At 40.7% G+C, this 16,880-nt stretch overlaps 1 protein-coding gene across 1 annotated transcript in view; it reads right to left on the reverse strand.

The window, feature by feature from the left end:
* Nucleotides 1-7,667: 7,667 nt before the first annotated feature.
* Nucleotides 7,668-16,880, reverse strand: part of RET (ret proto-oncogene) — a 255,342-nt gene continuing 246,129 nt past the window's right edge. Inside the window, exons 18-20 of the mRNA XM_033943472.1 lie at nt 16,418-16,517; nt 10,605-10,752; nt 7,668-9,179 (exon numbers count right to left, since the gene is read on the reverse strand). Of these exons, the coding sequence (XP_033799363.1) occupies nt 9,022-9,179; nt 10,605-10,752; nt 16,418-16,517 (406 nt within the window). The 3' untranslated portion in view covers nt 7,668-9,021. The remainder of the gene's footprint in view (nt 9,180-10,604; nt 10,753-16,417; nt 16,518-16,880) is intronic.

Consider the following 16,880-nt stretch of genomic DNA (forward strand, 5'->3'; position numbering starts at 1 on the left):
ACTTTGTATTTCTTTAAGTTTCTGGATTAAAAATAATACTTTCTCTAGCCTTTCCTTGTTCATTTTCTTTCTTACCATATTTCCTCTCCCTTGTGATTTTTAAGGGTTTTGTTTTCTTATATTATCCTTTATAATATATGCTCTCAGCATCTCCTCTATTTTCTATCCTATTGTCATCTTTTTGTTTTGCTGATAAGTTCAGTTAATTTTGAATTTTCTTTTTCTGGGTGTTTCCCTATATTCTTCCATTCTCTTCCTGCTCTCAGACACCCCTCACTCCTTGCATCCTCACATACACTTGCTTCCTCACATACATTCTTCATCTCCACTTCCCATCTTTCACCTCATTCACTTTTCCTCTGCCTTTCCATCCTTCCTTCTCTTATCTTCGTCATCTTCCTTCTCACCAACTCTGCCCCATCCCACTCGTTTCTCCTCCGCAGCCTTAGTTCTTTTTCTCTTCCTTCTCACCTTCCCTCTCCTGTTGCTTTTCTCTCCACCTTCTTTCTGCTTCCCCATGTGCAGCATCTTCTCTCTTGCATCCTCTGTACTCCACCTCACTGCCCCCATGGTTTGCCATCTTTCCTGTCCCCTTAGTAACATGGTCTGGCATTTCTTCCCTGTCTCACTCCCCTTCTTCCGGTATCTCTTTCTGTCTTCCTATTGTCTACAGTGTCCAACATATATTTTATCTCCTTTCCCCATATGATTTCTTCATGTCTTTCTCTTGCCACCTGCCCCCTTGACTTCACCCTCCCCTTGAACCTTCCTGATGTGGCTCTCTTTTATTGCCACAATAGTGTTGGCACTAAAAGGCACCATAGAGCCAAATACTCAAACATGCTGCAAGCCACTGTCTGGTCCTGCCTCCTCTGATGCACACTTCTTGTATGACCAGCAATGACTTTCAGTGCATTTCAGTGTGAGGCTCTGTGATGTTTCACTCTTTTTAATGTTGCCACTGTTGCAGTAACAGGAAGGTTTGACAGAGCATTGGAGGGGGGGGGGGGGTTACAAGAAGGGTATATGCTGCATGGGGAGGGAAGAGGAAGATTCTGTACCCTGGGGGGGGGGAAGGTGGGAGGTAGGTAGGTAAGCACTTTATCATGCAGTACTTGCAGATCAATCCCTGCCCCCCTAACCCCCCCCAAAAAAAAAACCAGAAACTATGATTATGCATGTACTTCTTCATTTCCCCTAGGTAGAAACTTAAGGGCTAATACTGAAACCTTGCATTAGAGCATGTGGTGATATTGCCTGATTTCCTAACACACTAAAGATTTTTTTCCCCAGGACAATAAATAGTATGTAAATAGACCCAGTGTAAAAAATAAGCACTGATATGGGAGAGCATGTGAGGCATATGCACACGAGGCAGTTTAGTGCACATGCCCAGGATGGCATAAGAGGGTGCAGCCCAATATGTAGCTGTGGGCCACCATCTCTTATCATGTGATTGCTGATTGGAAGAGGGATCCAGGACAGATTCTGCATAGTCAGGAAATTCTGTATTGCGCAGTTGGGTTGAATTCCTCAGGAGTAGTAGTTAAGAGCAGATCAAAGGTCTACCGAGCCCAGTGTCCTGTTTCCAACAGTGGCAAACCTAGGTCCCAAGAACCTAGTAAGATCCCAAGTAGTAAAACAGATTTTATGCTGCTTATCCTAGGAATAAGCAGGGGATTTCCCCAAGCCACCTCAATAATGGCCTATGGACTTCTCTTTTAGGAAATTATCCAAACCTTTTTTAAATCTGCTAAGCTAACTGATTTCACCACATTCTCCAGAAACAAATTCCAGAGTTTAATTACACATTGTGTGAAGAAATATTTTATCTGGTTTGTTTTAAATTTACTACTTAGAGTTTGCTTGGAATCACTGGGAGAAGGGGGATGTAGTGGGGGGGATGATTGTGTGTGTGGGGAAAATGTTTGATGACTGAGATCACTGTTATTTGGCTAGTTCTGATGCATCGTATTGTTTGTTACATTTTGTATTCTGTCCTTTTGTAAATGGAGTGGCTGTCATCACTAAAACTAATTGAAATAAAATAGGATAGGGGTGGGAATAGAAGAGGAGGGCAGTTATTACAACAAAATGTTGATGATGAACATATCTGTAGTTGAATAATGTTTGTATTACTTTATTAAAGACTAGTCTTTAAGCCCGTTACATTAACGGGTGCTAGAGACTCCTCTTCCTGTATAAAGTTTTTTTTTTTTCATTTTAGACTTCCTCCCCCTCCCTTTCCCCTTCCCGTCCCACCTTTCGCTTTTTCAACCCCCTTGCATCATCCGCTCCTTCTCCTGCGTGGGCCACCGGAGCAGAGAGGACGGGGCGGAGGGGGCTGCCGGCCGGGGCCGGCGGAGAGGAGCTAGGCGGCTGGAGGAGTAGCAGCAGCCACTGCCGATCGCAGCCTCTGTCCCGCCTTCGCCTTCTTATAGTTTTCTTCACCGATCCTTTGGAGAGCGGCCTGCAAGGTTCGCTACAGCGGCTGGCGAACCTCAGCAGGCCGCTTTGAAGAGGACCGGTAGCGGGAGGGAGGAGTCGCTGGCACACGCGCCTCCAGCTAGCGCAGGCACCGTGAGGACTGGCACAGAAGCACACCTCACGCCACCAGGACTCACGGACTTTCGACAGCACATGCGCGCTCTAGGGTTTTATTATTATAGATGATGTTTACTACGGTCTACTTGTAATCTTTTTGGAGCATCAATAAAAATTATATAAAATAAATCTACTAAAGACATAAGAATTTTCATATTGGGAGAGAACGTAGGTCCATCAAGCCCAGTATCCTGTTTCCAACAGTGGCCGACCCAGGTCCCAAGCCCCCTAATCGTAGTATTTTTGGAAAGAGTAAACAAGCGATTCACATCTACCCTTTCCACTCTACTCAGTATTTTATAGACCTTTTTCATATCACCCCTGAGCCGTCTCTTCTCCAATCTGAAGAGCCCTAGCCACTTTAATCTTTCCTCATAGGGAAGTCATCCCAGCCCCTTTATCATGTTTATTGCCCTTCTCTGTACCTTTTCTAATTCTGCTATATCTTTTTTGAGAGGCGGAGGCCAGAAATACAGTATTCAAGGTGTAGCCATACCATAGGGCAATACAAGGGCATTATAACATTTTCATCTTTGTTTCCCATTCCTTTCCTGTTAATTCCTAACATTCCGTTTGCTTTCTTAGCTGCCGTCACACATTGAGCTGAGGGTTTCAGTGGCCAAGTGGTTAGGGCTGCGGCCTCAGCACCCTGAGTTTACAGGTTCAAGCCCAGTGCTGCTCCTTGTGACCCTGGGCAAGTCACTTAACATTATATTGCCCCAGGTACATTAGTCAGATTGTGAACCCACCGGGATAGATAAGTCATCCCTCCTGCCATGATCTACGGGAGTTGAGGGAGGTTCCGGCAAGAATGATTGGTAATCCCTCCTGCTGTGATCTATGGTGGGTGGGGGATTCTGGCAAGAGGGATTGGGCATCCTGCCCACTGGCAGTCGTTCGGGGGGGGGGGGTCTGGAAGGAAGGATTAGGCATCCCTCCTGCCGGCGATCGGGCGGGATGGGTGGCCGCTACTGCAGCCACTAAATATCACAGTAGGGATATCCCTTGCCGTGATAAGCTCAGCAGTCATGTCTACTGGCCTACATTGTACGTGTCTCCTGCTGGCCTCGGGAGACTCGTACAGACACCTAGGTCCTCCTAAGGCTTGCATGCCTCCCTAGGCTCCCGGAGGCACCTCCAATGTAGATGGCCTGCCTCAGGAGCTTTTTTAAAAAAATGTGCATCCTGATTGGCTGGTTAGAAAGCGTTATGACGCCTGCCACTGCCTACAATCGGGACACCGTTTATAGAATCCGGACCAAAGTGTTTTGAAATTTCTGCTTGTGTTAAATGGTTAACATCTTTCTCTTTCTTCTCATTTAATTACTTTGGGAGTGCAGTGTGATGACCAATTGAGCTACAAGCCCTGATTAGCCATGTAGTAATGGCTTGTTTTTATCACTTACGCTTGTTATGTCAATTAACATCCCTTCTAACCAAAGAGAATCTGACCAAATTAATTAATGCATTCATAACAGTCATCTTGACTATTGTAATAGTCTTTTTCTTGATTTTAGTGAAAACAATCTGCAATGTCTGCAGGTTGTCCACTCCAGAGCACTACAGCTAGATTGCTTCTGGGGGTTAGAAGACATGAGCATATTACCCCAGTTCTGTATGACCTACACTGGTTGCCTATTTGTAAATGTATGGAATTGAAATTGTTCTGCCTGATGTTCAAAGCATGTAACATTGGTCAACCTGAATATTTGTTAAATTATCAAGATATCTACCAGCTAAACCCTTGTGTTCTTTGCAAAGGGATCTATTCAAACTGCCAGGTTTGAAATTAATTAAATTGTCATCTACAAGAAGTAGGGCTTTCTCTTATCCCAGCCCAGCTCTTTGGAATTCATTATTAAGTAGTTTTCATGGCAATTACTCTTATTTTTCATAAAATGATTACATCTATCTTATTTCAGCAGCATTTTATGTAATTGCTATTTTGAGGACTGTTTGATTATGATCTAAGCTGTAGACTAATTTTTGTTTCTTAGACTAAGGGCTCTTTTTACAAAGCTGTGCTAGGGTCTTAGCGCGCGGAATAGCATGCGCTAAATTGCTGCGTGCACTAGCCGCTACCGCCTTCCTTTGAGCAGGCGGTAGATTTTCAGCTACAGGAGTTAATCTGGTGCGTGCGTTAAAAACGCTAGCGCACCTTTGTAAAAGAAGCCCTAAAATCTTTTGGTTTTGTATTTGTCTTTTACTGATGTAACATTTTTTTCTTGTAATTTGTTTATATTGTAAACCACATAATACCTGGTTGTTAACAGCGGCATATCAAATTAATAAATCCAGTCTGATCCAAAGCTTGCCCACCCTGACTTACAAGCATCTATGTTAGTAGGACACCTAAATGCTATTCTGTAAGGCCACATATATGATTCCCTTTTTTTTCTGACTACTGCAACAAGTTTAGCAACCTTTACAAATAGCTCAAAATGCTACTTCTCGTGTGATCTCAAAATCCGAAGATATTACCCCTTCCCTGGTGAAGCTATACTGGTTTCCTGTCAAATGGAGAATTTGATATAAAATAATTCTTCTGATATTCAAAATCTCCAGAAGTTTGCACATTTATCAACCACACAAAAACAGTGAAATGTTCCTTCTTTTCATCTTGTTAGACTGGAAGAATATAGAAAATCAATCTTTTATATTAGAGGACCAAAACTGTGGAATACATTGCTGGTACATCTGAAAGCAATTAAAACTTGACAACATTCAAGAAATCTTTGAAAACATTTCTTTTTCAACAGGCTTTTGAAAGACCCACAGACTGATTATCAAGTTGCTGGCTGAATTTTACTTTATTCAATGTTAATTTTATTAATTTATCTGTTGTCATTTGTGATATCTCAATTTGTGTTTGATTTTATTGTGTTTTCTACACCCTGTTTAGAGTTTTAGATAATGCAGGTTATAAATCTTAAAAAAAAAAAAATAAAAGTGGCATAGCATGTAAATGCAAGATGGGCTTGCACATGGGGACAGTATGGGCAGGCGATAGGCAGGGCTTCCACTTATGCACCCAGGCCTAAATTCTCTAATCAACGCTGTTAGGCAGTGGTAGGCACCCTGCCACTGTCTAACTACAGCCTCAGCACCCTGAGGTTGTGGGTTCAAACCCACGCTGCTCCTTGTGACCCTGGGCAAGTCACTTAATCCCCCCATTGCCTCAGGTGCATTAGATAAATTGTGAGCCCACCAGGACAGACAGGGAAACATGCTTGAGTACCTGAATAAATTAATGTAAACCGTTCTGAGCTCCCCTGGGAGAACGGTATAGAAAATTGAATAAATAAAAAATAAATAAATAACTGTTTTAATTGGTTCAATAGGCGTAGTAATTTACTGCGCCAATTAAAAATTAATTTAAAAAAATTAAATGGTGCTGGCATCACATCACATCTACAGATGTGCCTAGCAGTGCCAAAGATCAAAGGCAATTTTTTTTTTTTCTGGAAATGCAATTCACGTCAAAGATAGGTTGCTGGTAATGTAGGCCTTCAAAATCCTGGCCTACATTTCCAACGCCTACCTTTGATGTTAGTTACAATTCTGCAAACAGCGCCATAATGTGATGCGACGCATAACCAGCACCATTTTTGCAGGCAGCTGCTGATTGCAGTGCCGTTTGCAGAATCTGGCCTCCAATGTACAGTATACTACAAATTAATGTATGCCTCTTGTCGCATTCATGCGGTTGCAGTTATGCCAAACTATGGCTGGTGTAACTGTGGATACATATATGGTGTGCTGATATCAGGATATGCTACTATTCTATAATGGAATCCAGCACTCAGATATGTTGTACTGTAGGCTGTCACCATAGGGCACTGGAGTGCTGAAACAGAGGCATCCACTCATAGAATCACTCCCTTTTTTATATAAACTACGGAAAGTACTTAATGTTGCTGTTGTCCAGGTCTCGACGCATCTGGTTAGGTAGAACCAGCATTTCAGCCATCATGCTGTAGCTTTCTTGAGGGTATGCTGTGAGGTCTGCAGTTTGTATTCATATTATACAGTATATAGTGGGTCCACTGACCTGATTGAGAACAGGGAAGAGCGTTTGTCATTAATTTGAATTTTGGTGAGAAAGTTCATTGGTAATACAAATTTGAATTTTGTCAGGAACAACCATTGGTGGGGAAGTCTTTGTTCACATTTTTAAAAATTCTGACAGAAAAAAAAAAGGGAGGGTGGAAACTTTTAGATGGAGGGAGAAGGCATTTGTCCTCAGCCTCAGGCCTTTTTGCGCTCAATTCCTTTTGGATGACCAGTTGTCATGCTTTGTTTATGGAGATCCCTTATCTCCATTGAAGTTATTGGGGTGTTTTGCTATCTCTATTGCCTCTTTGATTCTTCTCGGCCACCAGCAGTCTTCTTTCTCCAGGACTTTTGTGTTCTCAAATTTAATCTTATGACCAGTTTCCCTGCCATGGAGGGTTACAGCTAATTTTCTGTATTGTATAACTTGTAGTGTCTCTTGTGCTCTTTCAGCCGCAGAAGCTTAAGAGAACATATGGAAAATACTACTGGAGAGATTGTATCTGTCTGTGATCTTGTACCAGCAGGGAAAACCCAATAAGGATTCAAGAGGGTGCTACTACATTTGGTGTGTGTGTGAGTGAAAGTGATTTTGCCCAGAAAATAAAAGTATATGTTGGATGCAATACTTCTGAACAAATGAATGCTACTCCATACATGTATAGTACATCCCTTATGCAGAGATGCCAAGTTACCCAGGTCCAGGCTACAGATTTAGGGACAGTCCTGGATTTCTGACTACCTCATCCTGTTGCATTGTGGGACTTACAGCACTGATGTCAATGGGTACAAATAGAAATACAAATCCCACAGTGCTTTGCAATATAAGTTCAACACCAAGGCTGGCCAAAAATTCTCCAGCCTGGAACTAGGTAACTTGGCATCTCTATTTGTGTTTGTTCTTTCTCAAAATGATAAACCATGTGACCACCACTGGATAATTAGCCTACTTCATTTTTTTCTCAGAATTCTGAAGCTATTTCATAACAAATAACTTTCATGAACTCGGTTTTTTATTTATGAAATTACAGTTCTTTAATTGTATACATTGTGCTGACATAGAGAAAGGCCTAAGAAGACATAACCAGGACTAAAGGAACAATACCTTGTTGAGCTGAAATGCACCCAGAATATGGTTCAGAAATATAACACAACTCAATCAGGGGCAAATAAGAGGAAGAGTGATGGTTTAACACTTTTTTGGGGAAAACAATGATACAAATAAGAAATACAAAGATAGTGGCCTACTTATTTATTTTCAGCCATAAGCTCTATAAGAGTTATATCATTATAATACCATATTAAAGTTGCAACATATCACTGTCAATTTTTCCTTTAGCAAAACTGACAAATATCAGTAGCAACATTTTAGATAGAGTTAATTGAGCAAAAGGCTAGGCTAGCTGCATCATTCAGGACACCTGATGGCTTCCTGGACTTCCTTGGTCTGACTGTGGTTGGATATTGTATTATGATGACTTATATCTGTATTAGAGAGCTAAGAAAGAGACTTTTACCATTGTGAATCTATTGTACTTAATTTCAATGAAAAGTAATATGTACAGCCCAAATTTACATTCAGAAAGAACTCTAATTATACAAGTGAAACTGATATGTCAAAGTAGACATAATAAAGACATAAAGTATTAGTTGGGTTGGTTAAGGACAAGAACTCAACTTGCATTAATGTATGTGTGATTTTTTGGTATGAAATATGTATACAGTAAGACAGTGTTATCAAACAAAAAATTCCAGAGGAATTAACTTCAATTCCATTACTTCATCTGTTGGACTATAAGTGCATTTTCTTTTTATTTAAATACAAATATTGACCCTGTTCAAACAGATCGATGGCTTGAGCTTGATAGTATGAAAACTGTGACGTTAATTATATAAACCAATTTTTTTTTTTTTTTATGTACATGCTTGCACTGAATATATATATATATATATTTTTGAACACTAACTCATGCTATTAGCAAAGTATGTATTACTTTTTTTCCCTAAAAGCTCTAATCAAAGGCTGGAAAGTATTGAAGCATGAAAGATATGCTTCTGATAAAAACCAAAACCAACATAAGCACTGCCATAGTTAAGGATGAAATACATACGTTACTAGCTTTAAAACCATTCAAGTCTGGTTTGATATGGTTTATAAAAAGGATAAAATTGAACTAAGTTTTCAGTATGCATAAAACCATTTTATAAACTTGATAAAACAAAATATTAAAAAATGAATTTTCCAAGCTAGAGTTTAGTGTGGATTTAACTAATTTTTAATAACAGAGAAAGCCAATGGACTCTCCATATATTTTTTACTGTCTTTCATCCCCTCACAAGTTCTTTACCTTCTGCAAAGAAATTTTAACTATCAAACTTGTCCATAAATTTTGCCGCTGAGTGTGAAACCATCCAGTTAGCATATACACTATCATTTGCATATCTTGAAAAGACAGAGTTAGTGCCATCGAATCTTGTGAGTGGTACGGGGCTCTCTTCAGGCCAGTTCGGATATGACATTCCTAAAAATGAAAACAGATAATTTTTTCTGCACTGAAGAACCAAAACTTCATGTGCAGACAGTAAGGCCCTTGGCAAAACTCCCTTACATATTTACCAATCAAACTTGGCTTTAATCTCAAATCTTTGTTGCATTTAAGAGCACAAAAAATAGTTGATAAAGATAAAGACACCACCAAGACAAGGTCTTCTTAAAAATTACTTTCTTTTAAGTTTCCAATTACCTTAAGATCCTGTGTCTATGGCAGCACAAAGATAGTAAATAGCTGAGTAAAAGATCTTTTATAAAAACAACCTATTAAAAAACTTATTTAATTAATATGAAGTGGAATAAAAAGAGAGATCTAAATTACAATGAAGCACCTCTCTCTCTTAAAAAAAATAATTAAAAACTGTATAGTTTTACCAGTTTCAAGTATATAAAAAAGACTCACAAATGTATTTTAAATGGTTTCTTTTGACTAGTTAAGAATTTGGAGAAATTGATGGAAAATCCCTGGCCCCGTTTTAGAGATTTGCTATCCAAACCACACAGAATAATACCCATCTATGAAAAAAGAGAGATTCTGGACTTTGTACAATAATTAATTGGAGACAAAAGTAGGAGTTTTGGCAAGAACCACATTTACTGTCCATCTCACCACCACAATACAAACAAATATCTTTTTTGATCAAACATTTGCTACAGCTTTTCAAGCTGATGCTTTCTTGGGATTACATGGCAGAAAGGATGTGAAAATAATGCAGTTTCCCAGTGGCCAACAATGATTCAGTTCTTCCCAGGCTCTACAGCTGCGCTCACTTTTTCCTGGCTTCTGTGGTTTTGGAAGGTGTAATGACCTTCATCTTACATGAAAAGCTAACCCTAGACAAATACCTGTTCATCTTATTTCTCTTCAAGATCAGAGATTCAGCAATGAATTTGGAGAGTGCAAAATGGCTTGATTCACAAAAGGGAATCAAACATAAAACATTTTTAGCAATCGTTTTCTATGCTATTTCAACTGTAAGTACATAAAATCTACATGGGAAGTTTCTTCCAAATGTCTCTGATCACATGGTTTCATCTTAATATGCTAATGTATGCATGTACTATATATATATATATCAGACATATAAACAATATATATCTATACAGTTTATATATGCATATAGATATATACGTAGCTGTAGATCTATATATGTACATAAATAGATTGTAATTGTACTTATTTTCACATCCTTTTTTTTTAGAAGTACAACTGCAAATGCAAATTTGAACCTGATGCAAAGTTTGACAGTTACAAACAAAAAAGGTTTCCAAGCAAACTTTGATTGGCTTCATTCAGACAGAAAAACACTCCTAAGGGTTACAGAGTGTGAGGACAGTGCATAGGAAAATCACATTTTGAGTTGCTAGAATCTAGTAAATGCATGTGAAATTCTACCATAAAGTTTGTTTTCAATCCATGTGGAAGGGAGTGTTCGAGGGAGGGGAGCGTTATTACAGTCCACAAGAGGGGTCTCTTCTTCTGAGAGTCCATCATCATAAAGTAATGAGTCCGAGGGAGTTGAAGCTGCAAGATCTAAATAGTCCTATCAAACACATACAAACAAAAGTGTTGGTTACAAAAAAACCCCAGTCAAATAGGACCATATGATTTTCAAAGTGATCACTAAGTGCATTAAATTTAGCACAAGCTCTAATGGTGGCCATTTTCACTGTCCCACAGAAGCTGCAAAAGTATGCACATCAGTTAAAAGGAGACGCATGAGTTTTTGCTTTGGAAATAGTGAAGGGAAAAAGTAGATGCCTTGATTTGCACCTGCTTTTCTGCCCTGACAAACAGCAGGCAGAGTTTTGAAAATACAAAATGTATCACATACGTAGGCCAGGCTATGAGTAAAGTACATGATACCTGAGGATGTAAGTACAGAGTAGGCAATTTTCAATGGATTTTGAATATTTTTCTCAATATATCAATTCCATTGAGGAGGACAGTGTTCTCCAGTCTTTTTCACGTGAAGAGAAACAATGTGAACATGAGAAAGCTCTTAGGATCATAAGATTTCAAGCTTACACATTTAAACATTTACTAGTTAAATATCATTGAAAATTCATCATGCACTCCTCTGTATTTTAGTAAAACCTGGTGTGGTTTCCACAATTCTCTGAACACAGTTGTTTCATGGTTTCTCTAGCTTTGTCATACCACTGGCAATATGCATGCATCTAAATATGAACCCTGACCTTTGGCCTGTCCTATGATCACCAATCTTTGTTCATTCCTGGACTACGGCATCCATTTTTCAGATATTTAATGCACTATTCAAGTGGGCAAGATTGAACTTAACAAATTTGCAGGACTTGAAAAACATTGAATTCTGAAGGCTGCACAGTGATATTTATTTTGTCTTCTTGTAATGTGATGTTTTTATTATGTATGCTTTTTGTAAACCGCTCAACTGATCGCAGCAAGGGAATCTCCCTGCCGCAATTGGATTAGTGGCCGCAGCAGGGAACCTGTTCCACTGCAGTCAGATCGCAGGAGAGATGCCCAATCCTTCCTTCCCTTTATAAAATAAGATTAAGCATACCACTCGTATTTAAGCTTCCTATTGCAATATTGCTATTCTAATACTACAAAAACAGCTCTTGCATATGTTTATTGCCAATGAACTTGCAGAGAGAAATTATTCATTATAGCTCTATCAAGAAATGTTAACCAGACTTTTGTCTTATCCCCTTCCCCCCAAATGCTGGTGTCTTAGAAATAGTGGTGCTTGCAGGTATGTTGAACATGCATCCTCAAAAACTGAGATGTTTCATTAAAAAGTAAACATAATTGGTGATTTGCTATAATTATATAAGAAGCTGCAAGCTCAGACAATATATTTTCACATTCCTTTCACAGGAGGCTTATACTTAAAAAGTTATGTTATTCTTTTGACTTTTAATCACAAAGGGGTCGTTTTACTAAGCTGCAGTAAGCACTAGTGCATGCTTACCACAACTTAAATGGCTTTTTACCACAGGATGCGCTTAGGTGTTTGAAATCAGTATGTTCTAACAGCACAAACACACAAAAATAGTTTTTTATTTTTGCACATAGGTCCAGATTCTATAATAGACACCTAAAGTTAGGTGCTTAAATCAATGCGCCTAGCTGATTTAGGTGCCTACACTCCCCCCTTTTATTAAGTCATCTACCGTGGCCCAGGGCATCGGAGCAGTGTCAAAGCATTTAGCACCTCTACCGCAGCGTAGTAAAAGAGGGGTTAATTATTTAATTATTTTAATCAGCACTGATAACACACTTAATTGGCTCAATAATTAACTTAAATTTAAATGAATTGTTAGTTAGGTGCCTAAATAGATAGGTGCCTAACAATTTTGAGTAGGCACAAAAAGATAACGTTGATATCATAGGCATCACGGAAACATGGTGGACTGAGGAAAACGTCTGGGACACTGTGCTACCGGGATACAAACTATACCGCAGAGACAGAGTGGCTCAAAAAGGTGGGGGCGTTGCCATATATGTCAAAGAGGAAATTGAATCTGCTGGAGAGAACACGCCATAACTGATGGATAAGTTAGAGTCTCTATGGGTCAAAATTCCAGGAACAAATGGCCTGGAAATGAAGATCGGCATCTACTACCGACCCCCAGGGCAGTCCAAAGAAATTGATGGAGAAATGACAGACGAGATTAAATGCAACTGCAAGGGAGGCAACACAGTTATCATGGGTGACTTCAACTATAAGGGAATAGACTGGAACCTAGGCATCTCCGGCTGCATTAGAGAGACCAAGTTCTTGGATGCTGTAGGCGATTGCTTCCTGGAACAACTTGTCAAGGAAAATACTAGAGGAAATCCAATTCTGGACTTAATTCTAAATGGCCTGCGAGGACCAGCACAAGATGTAGAAGTAGAAGGGACGCTGGGAAGCAGTGATCACAATATAATCCGCTTTGATCTGGACGCAGGGGAGAAACATCGGTCCAAAACGACAGCCACGGCACTGAACTTCCGAAAAGGGAATTATGAAGGGATGAGACTCATGGTAGGGAAGAAGATTAAGAAGAGGATAAGCACTGTAAAAATGCTACATAGTAACATAGTAGATGACGGCAGATAAAGACCCGAATGGTCCATCCAGTCTGCCCAACCTGATTCAATTTAAATTTTTTAAATTTTTTCTTCTTAGCTATTTCTGAGCAAGAATCCAAAGCTTTACACTGTACTTGCTTGGGTTCCAACTGCCGAAATCTCTGTTAAGACCTACTCCAGCCCATCTACTCCCTCCCAGCCATTGAAGCCCTCCCCAGCCCATCCTCCACCAAACGGCTATATACAGACACAGACCGTGCAAGTCTGCCAAGTAATCTTATTTTCTGATTCTAGATCCTTTGTGTTCATCCCACGCTTCTTTGAACTCAGTCACAGTTTTACTCTCCACCACCTCCCTCGGGAACGCATTCCAGGCATGCACCACCCTCTCCGTAAAGTAGAATTTCCTAACATTGCCTTTGAATCTACCACCCCTCAACCTCAAATTATGTCCTCTGGTTTTACCATTTTCCTTTCTCTGAAAAAGATTTTGTTCTACGTTAATACTCTTCAAGTATTTGAACGTCTGAATCATATCTTCCCTGTCTCTCCTTTCCTCTAGAGTATACATATTCAGGGCTTCCAGTCTCTCCTCATACGTCTTCTGGCGCAAGCCTCCTATCATTTTTGTCACCCTCCTCTGGACCGCCTCAAGTCTTCTTACGTCCTTCGCCAGATACGGTCTCCAAAATTGAACACAATATTCCAAGTGGGGCCTTACCAATGACCTGTACAGGGGCATCAACACCTTCTTCCTTCTACTGACTACGCCTCTCTTTATACAGCCCAGCATCCTTCTGGCAGCAGCCACTGCCTTGTCACACTGTTTTTTCTTCGGACACTATCACCCCAAGGTCCCTCTCCCCGTCCGTGCATATCAGCTTCTCTTCTCCCAACATATACGGTTCCTTCCTATTATTAATCCCCAAATGCATTACTCTGCATTTCTTTGCATTGAATTTGGTCCCTTTTTAAGGACACAGTCACCGAGGCGCAAAATATATATATACCGCGTATCAACAAGGGATCCAAGAGGAAAAAGAACAAAGAACCGGCGTGGCTCACTGTAGAGGTGAAGGAAATGATCAGAGACAAGAAAACTTCATTTAAGGAATGGAAAAGGTCAAAAACGGATGAAAACTGGAACAAGCACAAACAACTTCAACGCAGGTGCCATAAGGCGGTAAAAGGGGCCAAAAGAGACTATGAGGAAAAAATAGCCAAGGAGGTGAAGAACTTCAAGCCGTTCTTTCGATATATTAAGGGGAAACGACCCGCAAAGGAAGTGGTGGGACCGTTGAATGACCATGGAATAAAGGGAGCACTAAAGGAGGATAAAGCAATCGCTGACAAACTGAACACATTTTTTGCATCTGTATTTACCGAAGAAGATGTACACAGCATACCAGAACCCATCAGGCTATATGCTAGAAACGAAGATGGAAAGCTGACAGGATTGACGGTCAGTCTAGAGGAGGTATGTAGGCAGATTGATAGGCTTAAGAGCGATAAATCCCCGGGACCGGATGGCATCCATCCGAGGGTCATCAAGGAACTGAAAGGGACCATAGCTGTGAACTGTTTCAACTAATAGCCAATCTGTCGATCAAATTGGGAAAGATTCCGGAAGACTGGAAGGTAGCGAATGTTACACCTATCTTCAAGAAAGGTTCGAGGGGAGATCCGGGGAACTACAGACCAGTGAGTCTGACCTCTGTACTGGGAAAGATGGTAGAGTCACTGATAAAGGACATCATCATTGATCACCTTGATGGAAACGGGCTGATGAGGACCAGTCAGCACGGTTTTAGCAAAGGCAGGTCGTGTTTGACGAACTTGCTGCACTTCTTTGAGGGAGTAAACAGACAGATAGACAAAGGCGATCCAGTCGACATTGTATACCTGGATTTTCAGAAGGCGTTCAACAAGGTTCCACATGAACAACTACTTCGGAAAATTGCAAGCCATGGAATTGAGGGTGAAATACTCACGTGGATTAAAAACTGGCTGGAGCATAGGAAACAGAGAGTGGGGGTAAATGTACAATACTCGGACTGGAAGAGCGTCACCAGTGGGGTGCCGCAGGGCTCGGTGCTTGGACCCATGCTCTTTAACATCTTTATAAATGATCTGGACATAGGTACGACGAGCGAGGTGATTAAATTTGCGGATGATACGAAGTTATTCAGAGTAGTAAAGACGCAGGGGGATTGCGAAGATCTGCAATGTGACATAATCAAGCTCGAGGAATGGGCATTGACATGGCAGATGAGATTCAACGTGGATAAGTGTAAAGTGATGCATGTCGGTAAGAAAAATCTCATGCACGAATACAGGATGTCCGGGGCGGTACTTGGAGAGACCTCACAGGAAAGGGACTTGGGAGTTCTGATCGACAAGTCGATGAAGCCGTCCATACAATGTGCAGCGGCAGCAAAAAGGGCAAACAGAATGCTAGGAATGATAAAGAAGGGGATCATGAACAGATCAGAGAAGGTTATTATGCCTCTGTACCAGGCCATGGTACGCCCGCACCTGGAGTACTGCGTCCAGCACTGGTCGCCGTACCTGAAGAAGGACATGGTACTACTCGAAAGGGTCCAGAGAAGAGTGACTAAGATGCTTAAGGGGCTGGAGGAGCTGCCGTACAGCGAAAGATTAGAGAAACTGGGCCTCTTCTCTCTCGAACAGAGGAGATTCAGAGGGGACATGATCGAAACATTCAAGGTACTGAAGGGGATAGACTTAGTAGATAAGGACAGGTTGTTCACCCTCTCCAAGGTAGGGAGAACAAGAGGGCATTCTCTAAAGTTGAAAGGGGATAGATTCCGTACAAACGTAAGGAAGTTCTTCTTCACCCAGAGAGTGGTAGAAAGCTGGAACACCCTTCCAGAGGCTGTTATAGGGGAAAACACCCTCCAAGGATTCAAGACAAAGTTAGACAAGTTTCTGTTGAACAAGAACGTGCGCTGATAGGGCTAGTCTCAGTTAGGGTGCTGGTCTTAGACCAGAGGGCCGCCGCGTGAGCGGACTGCTGGGCATGATGGACCACTGGTCTGACTCAGCAATGGCAATTCTTATGTTCTTATGCTTGCCAATTATTCATCAACAAGAAACATGGAGAGTTCAAGTTTAGCAAGACTTACCCTACTCTTCACCATGAGTTTTTCCAGTTCTTTGCTGATCTCACCAAAGGTTGGTCTCTTATCTGGCTCCTGTTTCCAACAGCGCAGCATTAGATTGTACCTGCATAGCAAGGAAAGAGAAAAATGTTTGTCAAGTTCACTGTACCTAGGACTTTTGATTTTAGGTTTTAACAAACACTGATAAAATACCTCTGATCCAAAATCAATTTGAGAAAACTCCTTGTCTTCTAATATATCCTCACTCCTCCCTAGCTTATGTTCTCCACATATTTTTATGCTGCTGTGTTAAAGGCTCCCATGTGACATAAACATACATATTTGATTCCACTGGAAAAGGTGCCCAGGAATACTTTAATCATTTTTGATAACCTGCTTCACCAGCTATAGCACTTGTGACACAAAAACACCAGTAAGCACCAATATTTTGTACCCTCAAAGAACCCCTAAACATTTAAATCTTCCA

The sequence above is a fragment of the Geotrypetes seraphini genome, chromosome 4, assembly GCF_902459505.1.
Source record: "Geotrypetes seraphini chromosome 4, aGeoSer1.1, whole genome shotgun sequence".
In the NCBI taxonomy this organism is placed as follows: Eukaryota; Metazoa; Chordata; class Amphibia; order Gymnophiona; family Dermophiidae; genus Geotrypetes; species Geotrypetes seraphini.